We start from the raw sequence: 16,518 nt of genomic DNA, 5'->3' as shown, positions 1-16,518 counted from the left end.
GCAAAAATAATCGGTGACTAGTCGACTATCAAAATAATCGTTTGTGGCAGCCCTGCCCTCAATGCTGCTGTCATCCTTGACCATGGCTTTGTCACTTTTTGGATGGATTATTGTAATTCTCTTCTCTTTGGTCTCCCTAACAAGTCCCTTGATGAACTCCAGAATTCTGCAGCCTTGATCGTAACTCGCCCACACCCTCAGAGAGCACATCACCTCTGTGTTTCAGCCACCTCACTGGCTGCCTGTAGTGTCTAGAATCACTTTTAAAATATTGCTTTTCACTTTCAAATCTCTCCATAACCTGGCTCCTCCCTGCTTGTGTTGCTTGTCCCTTCTGCTCCCTTATGTCTTCTTCTGATACTCACCTTATTGTTCCCCGCACCCATCTCACCACTTTTGGGAACAGAGCTTTGAGCTGCTCTGTTCCCCAGCTCGGAAATTCACTTCCACCTGATATTAGAAACACAGGCTCTTTTCCCTTATTCAATTCAAAACTAAAAATGCATCTTCAAACTGGCTCACTCTCTTTAAACATCGACTCCAATTATTGTCTAATGGTGTTTTTGTTTTTTTTTAAATCCTTTTTACTCTTTGTCTTCTATGCTTTGAACACTGACCTTGGGTTTTAGTAAGGCGCCCACAAAAAATGTGTTATTATTGTTATCAGTACTGTTAGGTCTACACTTATAGACCTCGCTGACTCAGAGACTTATTCCCGTGAACAAAGCAAGACGAACAGAGATCGATCGGTTTTAACTTGTGCATGGGGAGCCCAGTTGGAATCTTAGAGCTGTGAGTTCTGCACCCAACCTCAGAGGCCTCCAACTCTGGCCCCCTCCTGCAGAACATATGTCGTGTGTGTCCGCAACAGTGAACGTGTGATGTGTGAGCATGTGATGTGATCAGTGAAACGTGAATGTATGTCTGTGTAGAAAAAAGAGGTGAGCATTCATGCTAAAGACCTAATCATCTTGCACACTGACAACCATAATGATCCACAATTGCCTAACAAGTACCATTACTGATCAATATTTATACTGCTAATTAAAATGATGGCTAAATGTGGTTTTAAGAGTGAGGCTGTTGGTTCTGAAGGGTCTGGATGCTGTTTTTGGTTCCAGGTTTAACCGGATTGCTCACACTCGAGAGACCATGTACAAAGACGGCATAAACTCTCTGAATTACCAGGTGGTGAGCATCCAGAAGCTTGACCTTTTCACTATGATCACCGTGGATGTGGGAAAGCCATGAAGGATCTGTGGCACCGGGACCAGGCTGAAATTCACACCGTGCCTCTGACACTTGAAGCTTTAAGTTCTGGTTCTGCTCCAGAACTACTGGACTGTTTCCATGATTTTTCTTTTTTTTGTTTTTTGGGTTTTTGCACAAACAGACTCATGGTTTGTGGAGTTTTTTCGGGGCCTTAAGGACTCATTTCTGATTGGTCAGCTGGAACCAATCAGCTCCCACCATCTGTGCGTCAGACGCTGCTGCTGGGATATTTCCTAAACAAGACTTTTGTTTTGAAAATCAGACAATCAGAGCGGCCCTCAGGGTCATGTGGTCTGGGCTTTACTGCTGGAGGATTAGGGGTTATTGAGTGTGTCTGTTTTACCTTTTTTAAAAATCAGGTTTTCAATCAGTGATCAATGTTTCTTTTCTTTTTACAGCCAAAGTTTAATCCAAAATGAAACAAGAGTCTGTTCCTCAATAGATTCTATTACTAATTAATCAGCACTGATTGATTATCTGCTCGTTTTGATTCCAACAAAACAGAAAAAAAGAAAAATGATAGATTATCGGTGATGGTTGGTTTCTCTGTTGACTGATTAGCTGTACTTCATTTTGATTGATTGATTGTATCTCTAAGTGTCCTTATTGGTACCAAAGACTTTACTGATCCTGTGGATGAGGTCAACTGACTGCTGGACAAGTTCGTTTGATTATTGATGACCCATATTGATTCAGTGTGTGTTATCTGTCCTGCATGCTCATTTTTGTCTGCAGACCAGTCTCCTCCTAACTCTGTGAACAAATCACCTGTAAATGTGCCTTAGTGGTGGGACTGGTGGAGAAGCCAGTGTATGAATGTGTGGGTTCTTTTTGTTTTTTTTTTTTTCCCCTTTTAATATGCCATGTGTATGTTCTTCTTTGTGTCTTGTTTCACTCGGTGTTTGTGGTGTTGTCTCTGTGGGTCATGCTGTGCTGTAGATAATCATTTCCAGGGTGGAGGTCAGCCTGACCCACAGAGATGAAACGTGAATGGGAACACAGCAGGCTAGAAAAAAAAGAAAAGGTAATGATCCTTTTAAAAGCACTAAATTCAGATTCATAAAACCAGTTAAATTAATAAATACCTGAAATCAGATTTCTGTCCTGCTGCAGTGATTTTGGCTATAATATGTTTCTGTATGTGGACATTAAAGATGATGTGTTGGGCTTTTCATTGTTTCCTCTATTTGGATTCCTTTCCTGTAATGCAAACAGCATTTCACAATTTAAAAAAAAAAATTTAAGTAAAGAATTATTTGGTTTCCCTGCACCATTAATATGCTTTGATGCTTCTTAGAAGATTATAAAAGCTTTTGCTACTGAAAAACAGGTTTTTTTTTTTTAGTTAAATGTTATTCACAGAAGCCCCGCCCAACTGCTCTTTCTGACTCAGAAAGCTTATTTAACGTTTGAATCTGTTTTGCCTGAAAAAGAAAGACACTATAGTCCTGTCTTCACCCCCCAACTTGTTGCTGCAGATGGCTACCCCTGCCAGTGCCTGATTCTGCAGGAGGTTGTCTGACATTGGGGTTTTCGTAAGCTGTAAGCCATAATCATCAACATTATAAAAAAATAAAGGCTTGAAATATCTTTCTTCATATGTAATGAGTCTATATCATATATTAGTTTGACTTTTTAAGTTAAATTACTGAAATAAATTAACTTTTGCAAATCTTCAAATTTTTCAAGTTTCAGGAAATTCTATCCAAATTCAATAAAAGCTGTGCCTTCGAAGCATAACAGAAAAGGAACTTTGCTTTGATTAAAAAACATTTTATGCCAGTAAATGAGGGAAAGTGATACAGTCCTAAAAGCAAATATTTAAAATCACAGCTTAAAACTGACCACTGCATGTACAGAATCATTAGAAACAAAGTCACAGGGCAACTTAACAAATTTCTTCCTCGAGATCAGAACACAACAGAGAAATACTAAATTACTGTGGAAAAGTATTAATCGGAGAGCACCTGAAAAATATATCCATACAACTTCAAGTAAACTGGGCCATACAAAATGAGTCTCGTTTTTGTAAACAGTTTTAACAACTATTTTATTAATGTTTGTTATTAATATTTTATTAATAAAGTTTGCAGAAATACAATCTGCTTTATTTTAATTGGTAAAACTACTTTAACTCCCAATTACAAAGATGATGATGATAAAGTACGTAAAAATATCTAAACTATAGCCAAACTCATGAGCAAAGTACACCTGGGGGCTTGATACTTTCCCCTAAAGAATTATAAGGAGTTTTTAACTACTTCTGTTAGTCATTTTATTAATTAGTCATTGGAGGAAGGTATATTCCCATGCCATTAAAAACCTCTACTGTAACTCTATCAATATACCACCAGCCTCTTCAAAAATGATTGAAAAGGTTGTGTCTAAAGAACTGATGGCCTATCTAACTGGAGAAAATCTACTACACCCCATACAGTTTGGTTTTCGAGCTTACTGCTCCACATCTAACTCCATCTGTCTATCAATGCCAACAAACTGGATTCAGTCCTGACTCCTGCTTATCGTACTGCTTTCAGTGTTTCAGGATAAAACTGAAAATATAACTGAGAGCCTGTATGGGAGTACCACAAGGCTCAATCTTAGGACCATTGCTGTTCACTATAAACAATTTAGTAAATATGATTTTCCATCTGTGTGATGGTGTTAAAACCTTGATGTATGCTGATGACCCAGTGCTATATTTACACGTTAAAGACCTTGAACAAATTGCTGCCAAATTAACATTCAGTATTCAAAAAGTGCCAAAATCATTCATATTTTATTCTGAATAAACAGAAATCAGTGACTGTTCTTTCAGAATGAACACAACGTATTCACCCAAGTATCTACACTGATGGAAAACAGTTTAAAAAATGCTGTTCAGTTTAAATATTCAGAGGTTACCTTAGATTCCACTCTTATATTTTAAAAAACATTTCAAAAAGATGTGTCATATGCTTAAATACAGCATAGCTACTTTAATTCATTAGGAACTAACTGACAGTTGCTGCATCGAAGACATAATTGAATGCAATGATTCTTTCTTAATTTCATTACTGCATTTCATGCTGGTCACAGGACTGGATTAAAATCCATCAGATCATTTCACAAATGAGTTCTTCAAGTTCTGGATACTATTATAGTGAGATAATTACTGAAAATAACATGTAACATTTTGATAATCTAATATTGTATTGTTTATACATAATGCTGCTCTGACACCTTTGATGGAGAATGAAGTTTCACCAAGTCATGTAGTATAAAGAAGAGCTTTATGACTTGACCAAAGAGTTTCAGCTTGTCCCTTTCATCAGGGTCATCAAGAACAGTATTGCAGACAGCATTTTAAATAAATTAAGTGTCTGAGTAGAGAAAAAAATCTAATAGGAAACATTTAAAACAACCGATTGTATGACCTCAGTGTATTTCCAGCATGGATGGGCTCAGCATGTGGTCATGTGACATAAGACCAAATAAGGAGTGACTGATGTCCAGAGATGGGCAGTAACGCGGTACTTGTTACTGTAATATAATTACTTTTTCAAGTAACGAGTAAAGTAAGGGTTTACTATTGTAAAAACGGTAATTAGATTACCGTTACTTTCCTGTAGGAACGCTGCATTAACAGTGCAGTGCTGCAACAGTGGATCATATATCGAGTGCGGGAGAGAGTATGAGCATGCAGCGTTTAAAGCGTGGAAGTACTGACCTTACTTTGAGTTTGATTCCATAAAAAGTGACAAAAACATTAGCGTGGGAAGAAAACTTCGTTTTACAGCGAAAACCCCCCTAAACAAGCTCCTAGTGCGCAACGACGTAATGGGAAATTCACAGAGAAACTCGCAGATTCTTCCACTGACCGCTGCGGCACACCTGCACCAGGGCACACCTCCGCCTACTCCACTCCGGCTTTACAGGTGAAAATAGAGCAACAGGACCGCTAGTCTTTGACTTTATTTATTTTCTGCTGTGTTTTACTTGCATCTATTTGAAAGACTGAGTGTAAACACAACAAATATTTTATTTTATGTGCTGGAATGTGCAGAAAATAGGTTTAGATATTAAACTAATTTCTTCAAGTCAGAGAATGGTGCATATAATTAAATTTTTGCTTGATGCATAAAGTTAAAAGATTAAAACTGATAAAACAAGTTAAAAAAAAGAGACTTTTCCATTTGATTACATTTTGTATGATGGATTATGCAGAAAAAGTAGAATTGGGCTGAAAGATCTATCGCTTTATCACCTATTCAGGTTGTAAATCGTGTTTTTAAAAAGTAACTAAGTAATTCATTACTTTTGAAAATAAGTAATCAGTAAAGTAACGGGATTACTTTTTTGGGGAAGTAATCAGTAATTAGTTTTGATTACTTTTTTCAAGTAACTTGACCAACACTGCTGATGTCACATCTAAGTGTGAGATTTGTCCAGCACTGCTCTGAGTAAATAAACGGAGCTAATGGTAGGACTGTAATATACCTTTCCAGATGACACTGGGAGTGTCAGCGGGAAGTTTAAGGTGGTTTTCAAACAAGATTTATAACCAAACACCTTTATTATCAGCGTGTTGATCAGAGTGAGTTTACTGAATGTAGTCATAAGAGAAAGTTTGAGAGAGTTTGAGGTATTTTCAGACCTGGAGGTTTGATGATTGCTAAAGTCTCCATGAAACAAACTGAAGTCACAGCCCATTGTTCATTTAGTGGGCTAGTTTCAGTCATTGTGCAAATGTACTGTTTATAAGGCTGAAGAAACCTGCAGTCAGCTGAGACTGAAGAAGTCACTTGGATGAGTGACAAAACGATTCTCCCACTGAAAAAGCTAAGTCCAGATGAACAGAATCAACCTTTTGGGATCTTGATGAAACAGCACACCCCTGCTGAAGGACCAGAGTCCCTGCAGCTCTTCGCTGTTTCAGGACTCCGAAGTTCTGCTGTCTCTACAAAAAATAAAATATAAATAACTAAAACTTAAGAAATACGAAAAATAACAAAATCACAGTTAAGGACTTTTAAATACGGAATGCAATACAAATTTCTTCAAATTTGTATTCTATTAAGGAGGTCAAGGGCAAATGTGGCACCATATATTGACCTCTTACTCTTACTTTTACTCTTAAACTCAACCCTGAGATTTCTGCTATATTTTCTCGCAAGTTCCCAAAATGCTGTCCTGTTCAGTCACATATTTGACTTTCCAAGTAGGTACAAAGGTTTTGCATACAGTTGCAGTGTTCTGGAACGTTCCACTCAATGCATGTTTTGCGCTCTCCTCAGTTGCATCTTCTTGTGCATTACTTCTCATAGCATCTTCATGTCTGCAGCCTTACTATCATGAGAAATATCTCCTGTCTGAAGAATCAGGTGTCAATTTGTGCTCCCTGATGATGTTTCATTACAATTGACAAAACCAAATAAAGGTATCAATCACCATATAACAGACTACCTATAAGCATTTAATATTTTTTCATTTTCTGTGAAGAAGCAGTGTCATTGTGGTGCTACGAGTGCTGATCATCAGCCTGAAACCGACCGGCTTCCTCAAATTTGACCCTGGCTCACTGTCATTAACAACTGTTTAAAACCAGTCCTCAAGCTGCTCTGCTCACCTTTGTTTTGGAATAAAGTTGTTTTCCTATAACTTCGATACCCTAATGTGGCTTCTTGGGGAAAGAACAAGAGTCAAGGTGTTTGCCAGTCTGAGTTTGGTTTGAATTAAACGAATGTCTCATGCCGCTGGGGCTCTGGGATGCAGAAAAGTTTCTAGTTTGGCAACTAATCTTCAGATAAGAGATAAACCTGACTCATTCAAAGAACATGAAAAAGGCTTGGAACATAATCTGAAATCTTACTGAAACAAACCCGAGATTTTAAAAGTGACAAGTTGTTGACAAACTGAGGTGACAGGTGCACATTTAATCTGTTCTTTCCCCAAACAGAAGATACAAAACAAGCCTGATATAAGGGAAGTGACCTCCATACACCCACATGTGAAACCAGACTAAGTGTGGAGGCCTGAATTTCCTAAATGAAAAAACTGGAGAATCATTTTTAGAAAGTGATGAATGTTTGAGACCATCACTGCACTGTGTTAAGCCCTCATCAGACATGTGTCAGAGATAAGGGAGGATAAGGAAGTTGGCGGTTACTTCTTTACGTCATGGTTACCAACTGCCTTTGCAGGTTGTGGTTCATTATCTGATAGCACAATAGCAGAGGAGGCATTTGGTGCATCGTTTCTCTTCTATTCAAACTTGACCAAGTGAGCTCCAGTCAGAGACGTTATCAGAGGGAGAGGTGACAGACAACAGCAGATATAGATCTATAAGCTGCAGAACAGCATTAATATTCCTGTGAATTTATGAGATAATATTAATGCAGTAAATAAGCATGAAACTGTGTTCTTATCACTGTCTATGAAACAGTTGCTTTGGTCTTTTTTAAATATTATTTTCTTTTGTCTTTGTTTTTATGTGTTGCTGTGTTCCACTGCCCCCTGGTGGTCAACGCAGATGCTGCAGGTCACCTACAGTCATTTAGAAAAAAAAAATTAAAAACAATTTTCTTTTTACTTAACACTTAAATTTAAACCCCTTTAAAAACCAGAAGTAAAAAATTAAATCCATATTTGATAAATGCACATTATGCTTCAGTTTTTAATTTTGATCCTGATCCCATCTTTGGGTTCATTAACAGGGGGACAATTATCAACTTCAGACTATCTGAAAATCTAAAGGAATCATGAAAATACAAATTTTATCACGCAGTGTCTCCAGTTATGCTGCTGCTGTGTCTGCCATCAGGAAGCCAAGCTGTTCATGTTGGACTTGGAGCCGATTAAAAAAAAAGAAAACAATCATGGCTAAAAGTTTTGACAGTGTCAGAAATTTGTGCTTCAGCTTTTTTAAATGTCTCCATCTCATAGAGAACAAAGCAATTTATACATTTTAAAGGCTTTTATTGGCAAATAAATCAAATGTATGCACAGTTAGTATTTACAGTGTTGACCCTTCTTTGTAACCTCTACAGATCTCCGTAATGTGCTCTAGATCCATTCCTGCCTCATCAGCACTCCAGTTGATCACAGATTCTCAATCTCATTAATAGTGGAATTTTCTGGTCCTGGATCTGAGATATTAATATGCAGATCTCTGAGGGATCACTTTACCTTGTGACGTGGTGAAAAAGGCACAGACTGTCACCAAACTGCTCCAGGATTGTAGGAAGGAGCCGCTCTTTGGTCAATCCTCAACTTCTCTGAACATTTATAATTTTGACATTAGACATTTTTTTAAAATATTCCCCCCTCACCCTCATCTAGTTTTATTTATTTTCATCTTGAGTCTGTCATGTTTGTGGTTTTTGAGTGGGCAGGTTCTTTGACAGCTGCTTTTCAAAAACGTTCAGACTGGAGCTCCATGTGAAAACATGTAATGATCCTTTAAACACTGAACAGCTGTAGCCATGCTCAGTGTAATGTCACAGAGCCCAGGAGTGACATCACTGCAGCATTACACCTGGACTCAGGTCTGAAGTGGTCTACAGTGTGGGCTCTGCTGGTTCAGTCGGTGTCCTGGAGTCAAGAAGTCGTCTAGAACGCCCCCTGCTGGACCTTCCTGAACAGCTGCTGTCTCTGCTGGGCCGTCATGGTTTCGGCACTCTGCAACAGGTTTGCGATGATCAGCGTCTGCTGCACGCTGGCCGATTTGACCCAAATGCGTCCGTTCATCCCGACCACAAGCTCACACGGGAAGAGGTGCTCAAGGTCTGAGCGGATGTTGCTTTGGGGTGCCAGCAGCCTGAGGGGGGGAAAGTAATGTTTAGCCTGAGCTAAAAAGACCATAGACACAAATGCTGGTGTCATGTTAGCTGCAGAGGGTGCCATGTGTCAGTTACCTTCTGACAAGACCAAGAGAGACTCTGAATAGCAGACCTCCTGTTCCAAACACTCCCATCCCATTAGCTCGTCCTGAGCTGTCAATACACACCAGCTCTGGTTCCATGTCCTTATTGGCTATGAGGAACTGAGCAAACACCAGGTCGCCCATCTGTACAGGTGACACACAAACACACAGGGAGGAGAGAGGGGGAATCATTACAGTGGCTCTCTTTAACCTAAAGGTGGATTACCTTTAGAGTTCCCTGCACACCAAACTCCAGTCTGATTTTGGATACCTGGACGTTGGGTCTGTTCCTCTTGGTCGCCCCTTCGAATGCCAGGTAGGACAGAGACGCCTGCTCACTCCCTCCGAAGTCCACCTTGAAGACATCTCCAGATTTGGCGGTGACGATCCCGATGATGCTCTCTCCTTTAGCTGGGACATACTGAGGATAAAGAGAGACATAATCAGCTCCCAGCACGCACTGCTTTACGGAGGTCTGCTTGGTGCTGTGATTAATTCGGGGTTATACTTGAACACTGAGAGAAACACACGTTTCACACTTCCAGGTTTCTGAGATAAATTAGCATCCAGAGAGCAGAAAACCAGCCCCTATCGATGAATTAGGTTATCAGAAACTCACACTGGGTTTATCTTACTAATATTTCTCTCACCCTTCTCTGTTGGGAATCGATCCAGAACACGTTGGGCTCCTTGTGTCGCAGCACGCCGCTCTTACACACCACTAGCCGGTCACCGCAGCGCCGCAGGCCCGGACCGCACATCACCTTCTCCGACTTCACCGGCGCCGTCAGAGAAATGTTCTCTTCGGCCTCGAAGGAGAACTCGTCCCCCGGTAACAGAACCTCCCCAACCCTTTCCTTCACGGTAGAAAACATGCTGCCGCCTATTCTTCAGCGTTAACTCCTCTAACAGGTTGTTGTTGTTTTCCACCGGAACCCCCCCCCCCGTATCACACGCAGGAAACATCCAACAGCGCCCTCTGTCAGTCAGGAGGTATTACAACATGCTGGCAAACATGCCAGTAATTTGTTGGTAGATTTAGAAACCAAACAAAACAAAATAAAAACCAAAAACATGTGTGACCCAAACCATTGTTACTAGGTCTGACTGATCTTTACCTAATTTTTAACATGTCTCTTTATTAAATATGTTATTTAAAATCTCAAAGTGATTATAAATTGAGAACAAAATCATACATTATTATAGTGTTATTTTATTCTTCAGATACTTTGATATGACAGTAGATTGAAAGACAAGAAAAAAAAAAATAGGGATACGTCTGAGAAAAAAGGCTCAACAGTGAAGTCCCAATTGTATCAACAAACAATTAAATGAACAGGGAAAAAACAAAAATCCAAGAGTAACATTATAATTTACAAGAAAAAAGTGTCATTTACAGTGAGGATCATTGTACACCTAAATAAACAACTAAATAAATACATAAATATGTGTAGACAAACAGAGGATCTAATCTAAATTAATTTACAATAAAACAGTTATGTCACATTATATAATTAATGATTCTTTAGTTGTTACATTTTGTGCATTTAATGGCACTTACTATACATTTTAATTGGTATGAATATATTTTTGTATTTATTTTATATTTTGGCAGGTTTTGTCCTCCATATTTAGTCCAGTCAGCTGCTGTTTTCTATTTTTATTTATGTAAATATACACCTCACACCTAGTTAATTTCTCCTTAATTTTTAAAGTTCAAATATTAATTTTGCGCATCAGCAGATCTCTTTTCTTGAGCAAACGAGAGATCAATCAACTCATTCAATTCAGGCCATAATAAAGGAAAATAGCAAAATTTAGAGCATAGATTTTTACCATTAACTCAGCAGAGACAGATCTTTTTTCAAATTTTCCACCACCTTTGGCAGCAAGAACTGCAATTGGGTTTTCTGATAACTGACAATATAAGTCTTTCATATTGCTGTGGAGGAATTTTAGCCCACTATTCTTTGCAGAATTTCCAGCATGACAGACCTGTTTAAAGTCACACCAAGGCATCTTGGCATCTTGGCTGAGTCAATCTGGACTTTGACTCAGCCACTCTAATGCCTTCATTTTGTTTTTCTGAGCCATCCAGAGGTGGACTTCCTGCTGTGTTTCTGATCTTTGTCTTGCTGCTTAACCTCAGTGTGCTTGAGCTTCAGGACAGGAACTGATGGATGGATTTTAGTAGAGAGCAGAATTTATGGCTCCTGGGTACCATCACACTGCCACCACCATGTTTGAAATGTGAAATGTTTTTAAGTGTGATGTAATGGGATTCAAAATAGTTCCACTTTTGTCTATCCAAACAGTCTACAGAATATTTTCCTCAAAGTCTTGGGGATTATGCAGAAGCATTTCAAAAAATGTGAGATGAGCGTTTGTCCTGTTTATACTCAGCAGTGGTTTTCTCCCTGAACTCTCCCTTGGATGCCATTTTCGCTCCATTTTTTTCTTAATTATTATTATTATTTTTTTTACCTCAACTGAGATGTTACAGTGAAATGATCAGGGTGACAAATATGCAAAAAGCTAAAATCATGAAGGGGGCACACACACAGTAATATAAATGTTCTTGAGGGGGTAAATGAAGTATTACTTGTGTTTTAAAGTAAAGGGTTGTACCGAAGAAGATTAGGGCCAATGGAAAAAAAAATGGGCACATCTTTTTTTTTCTTCTTTTCCAGAATTCTGAGATCAAAGTCAGAATTCTGATTTTTTTTCTCAGAATTCTGACTTTTTTCTCAGAATTCTGAGAAAAAACAATTCTGAGGAAAAAGTCAGAATTCTAAGGAAAAAAAGTCAGAATTCTGAGATTAAAGTCAGAATTCTGACTTTTTTCTCAGAATTCTGAAAAAAATAATTCTGAGGAAAAAGTCTGAATTCTGAGAAAAAAAGTCAGAATTATAAGAAAAAAGTCAGAATTCTGACTTATTTTTCTCTGAATTCTGACCTTTTCCTCAGATTTATTTTGATGTGCGCACTTTTTCCCCCCAGTGGCCCTAATCCTATTCTGTTAAAGAGTATGACTTGCTCACTTGCATGAAAATCCCACTTTGTTGGTTTTTGGAACAGGAGCCTAACATTTAAAAACGTCTTAGCTTGATTACACATTACAGCAGTAATGTGATTACTGTGGGGTTTACTTTTATATAGAAGATATAGTAGGTCGGAGGGCACTCTGAACTCATACTTATATAGATGGAAATATATCAAATGCGTTATTAGTTAGTGCACATCAACATGTTAATATACGACTCTTGTATTTGAAGTATTCTGTGATGCTAGAACTGCCCAGTATGTGGTTATGTGGTTTAGGTTCTGACACCAATCTGGTCCACTGGATTTATAAACATCTGGACACTATAGAGAAGAAATGTTGATATTTGCAACTATTTTAATTAAGAAGATGACAGAAGATGAAAGTTTGAACTGCAATTTATTTTGAATCATCAGACTTAATCCACACCAAGGACCAACACTTCAAGTGTGGTAGCAGTAGCAGATACTAATGTAATTGCACTAACAGTATAATGTAACTATAGTAACAGTAACTGCTACTATTACTATCTGGTCTTTAATTGATGACGTGATGAATCCTGCTTCCAAAGTACCCTGCGTTAAATAAGGCTTTTGTGTTTTTAACAAGTTTTAATGGTTTGTATCTGGTTCTTTTTATTCTCAAAAAGCCGCTAAAACAGTCAGTGATCACTGTCGCCCTCTCTCAGTTTTTATTACCGCTATTCATTTTAAAGCTCAGTGGATGAATTATCTCAGTTGTTCTCCTGACTTAAGTTTGGTCCGTTTACAGCATCCTGCCATGCGACTGCATTTGACCCTGACCATCAAGAATCCTCACGGCAACTTTTATCGAGTGGAATAAAGTTAGCGTTCATCCTCGACCTTCACTGTTTATATTATGCTAACATAGCTGTGTCGCTAGCAATCACGTAGCACATCAGCTAGCCAAACTTCAGTAACCCTACGAACGTCAGTGCTGTTTACTTTCTTGTCTTCATTTATGTCGGAAGTGATAGCAGAGCTGTACGTTTTAATTTGTTTCAGAAATCTCTCAGTCAGGACAGGCTATATTATATTTAGATAAAGTTTAATAAATTCCGTTTTCATGGATGCCTGGATGTTTAACCTAATTGTTACACCTGGTAGAGCAGCCACACTGATCATTTTATTACAGATGAAAGACAGTAATTTTTAGTAACAGATATTGATAAGTTGACACAAGAAACATAAATATATTGGTGGAAATCTGTGTAGAAAAACTAGTTATGCGGATTGGAAAATGTTTCGGCACGTTCTTCACTCAGGAAAGAGTTGCAGTCATCTGCAACAGGCTTACCAACAGAATCTGGGCTAAAACCAAGGATGAATTTGCCAAAATCCCCTTAGAGAAGTTCACAAACCTTTACAGATGATTTTTGAAGTCCTGTGTAAAAACTGGACACATGGAGAAGTTCTTATGGAATTACATAGCAAATTAATTGAAGATGAAATTGTTGATATTAAATCGGACGTGGACAAGCTGTAGATATTGAACCTTCGAGTCAAGTAACAAGGTTTCTGTAATGTAGGAAAAATAGTGATATCGATTTTAAAATGTTTCTAGAATATTAATTGGAGACTTTAAATTGGCTAGTTTTAAAATTATAATGGCTCTTTTAAATTCATGGAGTCACTTTTGAAAATCCTTTGACTGGTCCTATAGCAGGCATTCGATTCGATTCATCAGTATAAAATATTTATGTTCAAAGCACATTTCTCAGATTAAAAAGGTACAGAAAGGTAATTTGTTTTGTAAATAAATATAAATATACAGCAGAAAAGTTGTTTGTTAAAACAATGACAAAAATGTTTCTGAACCTGCATGGAACAGTTAAACTTTTCCCAATACACTGTGAACAACAGGCAGGTAAGTGTCTTAAACTCTCACACATAATAGCATTTCTGTCACACTTCACTATCAGAACCTTTTGTTCCGTTTCAGCAAGAGCTGCTTTTCTAAATTGACAGAGGCTATCTGTCTTTGTTTGGCTGTGAAGAGTAAACCAGTACAGCTAAAAAGTTGTTCACACGCAGCAGAAGCAAGCAGAGCTGTGTTCAGCTTAAGAGAGAGGTTCTTGATGGCTGAGAAGGAGTGCAGCAGCTCCATGGTGTCTGTGGCACAAGCAAGATAACCATCAAGCTCAACTGCAATTTGCAGCCTTCTGGAGATTGGTCTGGAGAAGAATTCATCTTCATGACTCTCTTTGCTGATCCTCACTCTCATGCTCAATCTTTTAAAGATGTTGTATGATGTATGTCAAGGCTGCAAGTAGATAACACAATTTTGTTATTTAAATTTAAGTAATTATTCCTGAACACACAAACTTAAAATCAGCTAATTCTCAACAAGGATCGTTTGATATTAAGGACACACCATCAATAACTTACAATGTATTAGGTGACATACTCACTTAAACATGTGTTCAAATGTAATGATACACAAAAATGGGATCATATGAATCTGGAATACCAGCCTACATTACATCTGCTCTATCAGTCCAGGAAGGCTTGAACTTGGGTAAGAGGACTCCAGCTGCAGCCAACTCTGGATCCTCCATCATCGCTCCAAAACGCTTTTGAAGGCCATGTTGCACTCTGATGAGTGGCATGCATGTCTTGCTTGTCTCCAGCCTGCTAAGTTTAGACAGTAGTTGTTGGATTACTGGCAGCAGCCCTCCCATGAAGGAAGTGGACTCAGACTGGAGGATGTTTGAAGCTTTCACCAGTGGCTTCATGGTGGTACAGCCTTAGGAATGCAACTTCTGCGGGACTCAACCTGTAAGATACAACAACAAAAGCCACTATGACTACAATAGGGATCTTCTTATTAAATATTAAGAGTCTGCTCACGTTTTCAACCGTCTATTAAAGAAAATTCACAAAATTTGCAACCATATTGGTAGGTGTCCAATTTTACTCACATATTTACCTTGATCATCAAGAGAACCGGCAAGCATGTCAAATGTGTGACACCCTCTCAATCTTTTGCACGCTAGTTCAGAAAACGGATCACATACACAAAAATGCTGCCCATAGAGCTAACAAATCAAAACAATCCACATTATGTTCTGTAAAAAAAAAATCACATTGGGAAACATATAACCCTACCGATTAAGACCCATGTCACTATGATAGACCTATATTTGGCCGATGATACTGATCGATCAGTCGGCTCTGCTATGTGTCAACTGAGAGCTGGAAGATTAATTTGAGATGCAGCTCAGCAGTGTGTGCCATTTTTGTTTTTAATATAGACCAGCTGATTTTAGGCCTCTGAGTTTTATATGACTCAAGATTTAATTTATTGTAATGATGATGGTTGTCCAAATAAGCTAAAACATTCCTAAGAAGTGTAGCTCAATTGTGTTATATTATAATTGTACGAGTTAGCTAGCTCCGTGTTACTTTAATACTGTATCAGGCTAACCAACGGCAGTGACAATATCTTAGCCAAACTAATGACCTTAACACACATGAAAAATAAAAAAAACAATATCGTACAGGTATAGTTGTAAGACTTCTTACCTCAATGTGGTTTTTTTTAGATTAGATGCTGAAGTCTTGTAAGCTGATATCACTGTAGAGGTCAAAGTTTGCACTGCATCTGGACGCTGTCTCCTTTTCTCCCTCTCTACATGAAAAACCCATTCCTCCGGGTACGGCCACAGGCACACTGCGGTCAAGTGACTGTGACTTCGTAAGTGAGGGCTCACTTGACCGCAGTGTTATGGTAAGGACTAACTCAATGGTTCATGCAGCACCCTCTGGTGGTTGTGCCGTGTGTATTGTATGTTGCAGTTTGGCAATAAACGGAGTCGCCACGTTAAGATCGAGCTGTCCCAGTGTCGTTTATGGCGTTGCTATTAAAGTCACGAGAGCTACCAAAACATGGTGTCAGAAGTGCTCGGGAGAGAAGAAGAACATAACGGAACACGGAAACTTCCTCACCGGAGAGAACTCGCCCTGCACGGTTGCAATAACAGCCACAGTAAGAGCTAAGCTAACAAATTAGCAAGAAGCGCTAACTAGCATCTCGCGACTAGCAGCATGGCGGCCGCACCAGCAGCCTTTCAAGTATCACCGCCGTCGAAGTTCGACTTTTCAAAGCCAGAAGAGTGGCCGAAATGGATCCGACGCTTTGACAGGTTCAGGATAGCATCCGGACTCGAGCTACAATCGGACGAAAACCAGGTTAACACTCTGATATATACAATGGGCGATGAAGCTGAAGACGTGATCACCTCGTTGAACCTGACCGAAGAGGAGGCGAGTGAGTACCA

The 16,518-nt window shown here is 38.8% G+C and overlaps 2 protein-coding genes across 2 annotated transcripts in view; one reads left to right on the top strand and one right to left on the bottom strand.

Annotated features, from left to right (window-relative positions):
- Positions 1-2,446, top strand: part of b4galt1l (DP-Gal:betaGlcNAc beta 1,4- galactosyltransferase, polypeptide 1, like) — a 21,007-nt gene extending 18,561 nt beyond the window's left edge. The window contains exon 5 of the mRNA XM_005726600.1: positions 1,122-2,446. Within this exon, the coding sequence (XP_005726657.1) occupies positions 1,122-1,251 (130 nt within the window). The 3' untranslated portion in view covers positions 1,252-2,446. The remainder of the gene's footprint in view (positions 1-1,121) is intronic.
- A 5,766-nt stretch (positions 2,447-8,212) lies between these two features.
- On the bottom strand, positions 8,213-10,123 carry exosc3 (exosome component 3). Its single transcript, XM_005726583.1, has 4 exons — positions 9,826-10,123; positions 9,447-9,596; positions 9,168-9,319; positions 8,213-9,070 (listed from the first exon to the last, which is right to left on the bottom strand). Exons 1-4 carry the CDS (start codon positions 10,048-10,050, stop codon positions 8,863-8,865), a joined length of 735 nt encoding a protein of 244 aa, XP_005726640.1. The 5' UTR covers positions 10,051-10,123; the 3' UTR covers positions 8,213-8,862.
- Positions 10,124-16,518: the final 6,395 nt, after the last annotated feature.

This window comes from Pundamilia nyererei, unplaced genomic scaffold (genome assembly GCF_000239375.1).
Source record: "Pundamilia nyererei isolate P.nyererei 1_Seehausen unplaced genomic scaffold, PunNye1.0 scaffold00020, whole genome shotgun sequence".
In the NCBI taxonomy this organism is placed as follows: domain Eukaryota; kingdom Metazoa; phylum Chordata; class Actinopteri; order Cichliformes; family Cichlidae; genus Pundamilia; species Pundamilia nyererei.
This window is presented reverse-complemented; position numbering and strand designations above follow the sequence as displayed.

Excerpts from the sequence above, each read along its gene's own strand:
- exosc3 (XM_005726583.1), bottom strand. The coding sequence starts at position 10,050 with ATGTTTTCTACCGTGAAGGAAAGGGTTGGGGAGGTTCTGTTACCGGGG. Across the intron at positions 9,597-9,825 it reads TCGATTCCCAACAGAGAAGG|TATGTCCCAGCTAAAGGAGA; the intron begins GTGAGAGAAATA and ends CTTTATCCTCAG. Across the intron at positions 9,320-9,446 it reads GGAACAGACCCAACGTCCAG|ATGGGCGACCTGGTGTTTGC; the intron begins GTATCCAAAATC and ends TCACCTGTACAG.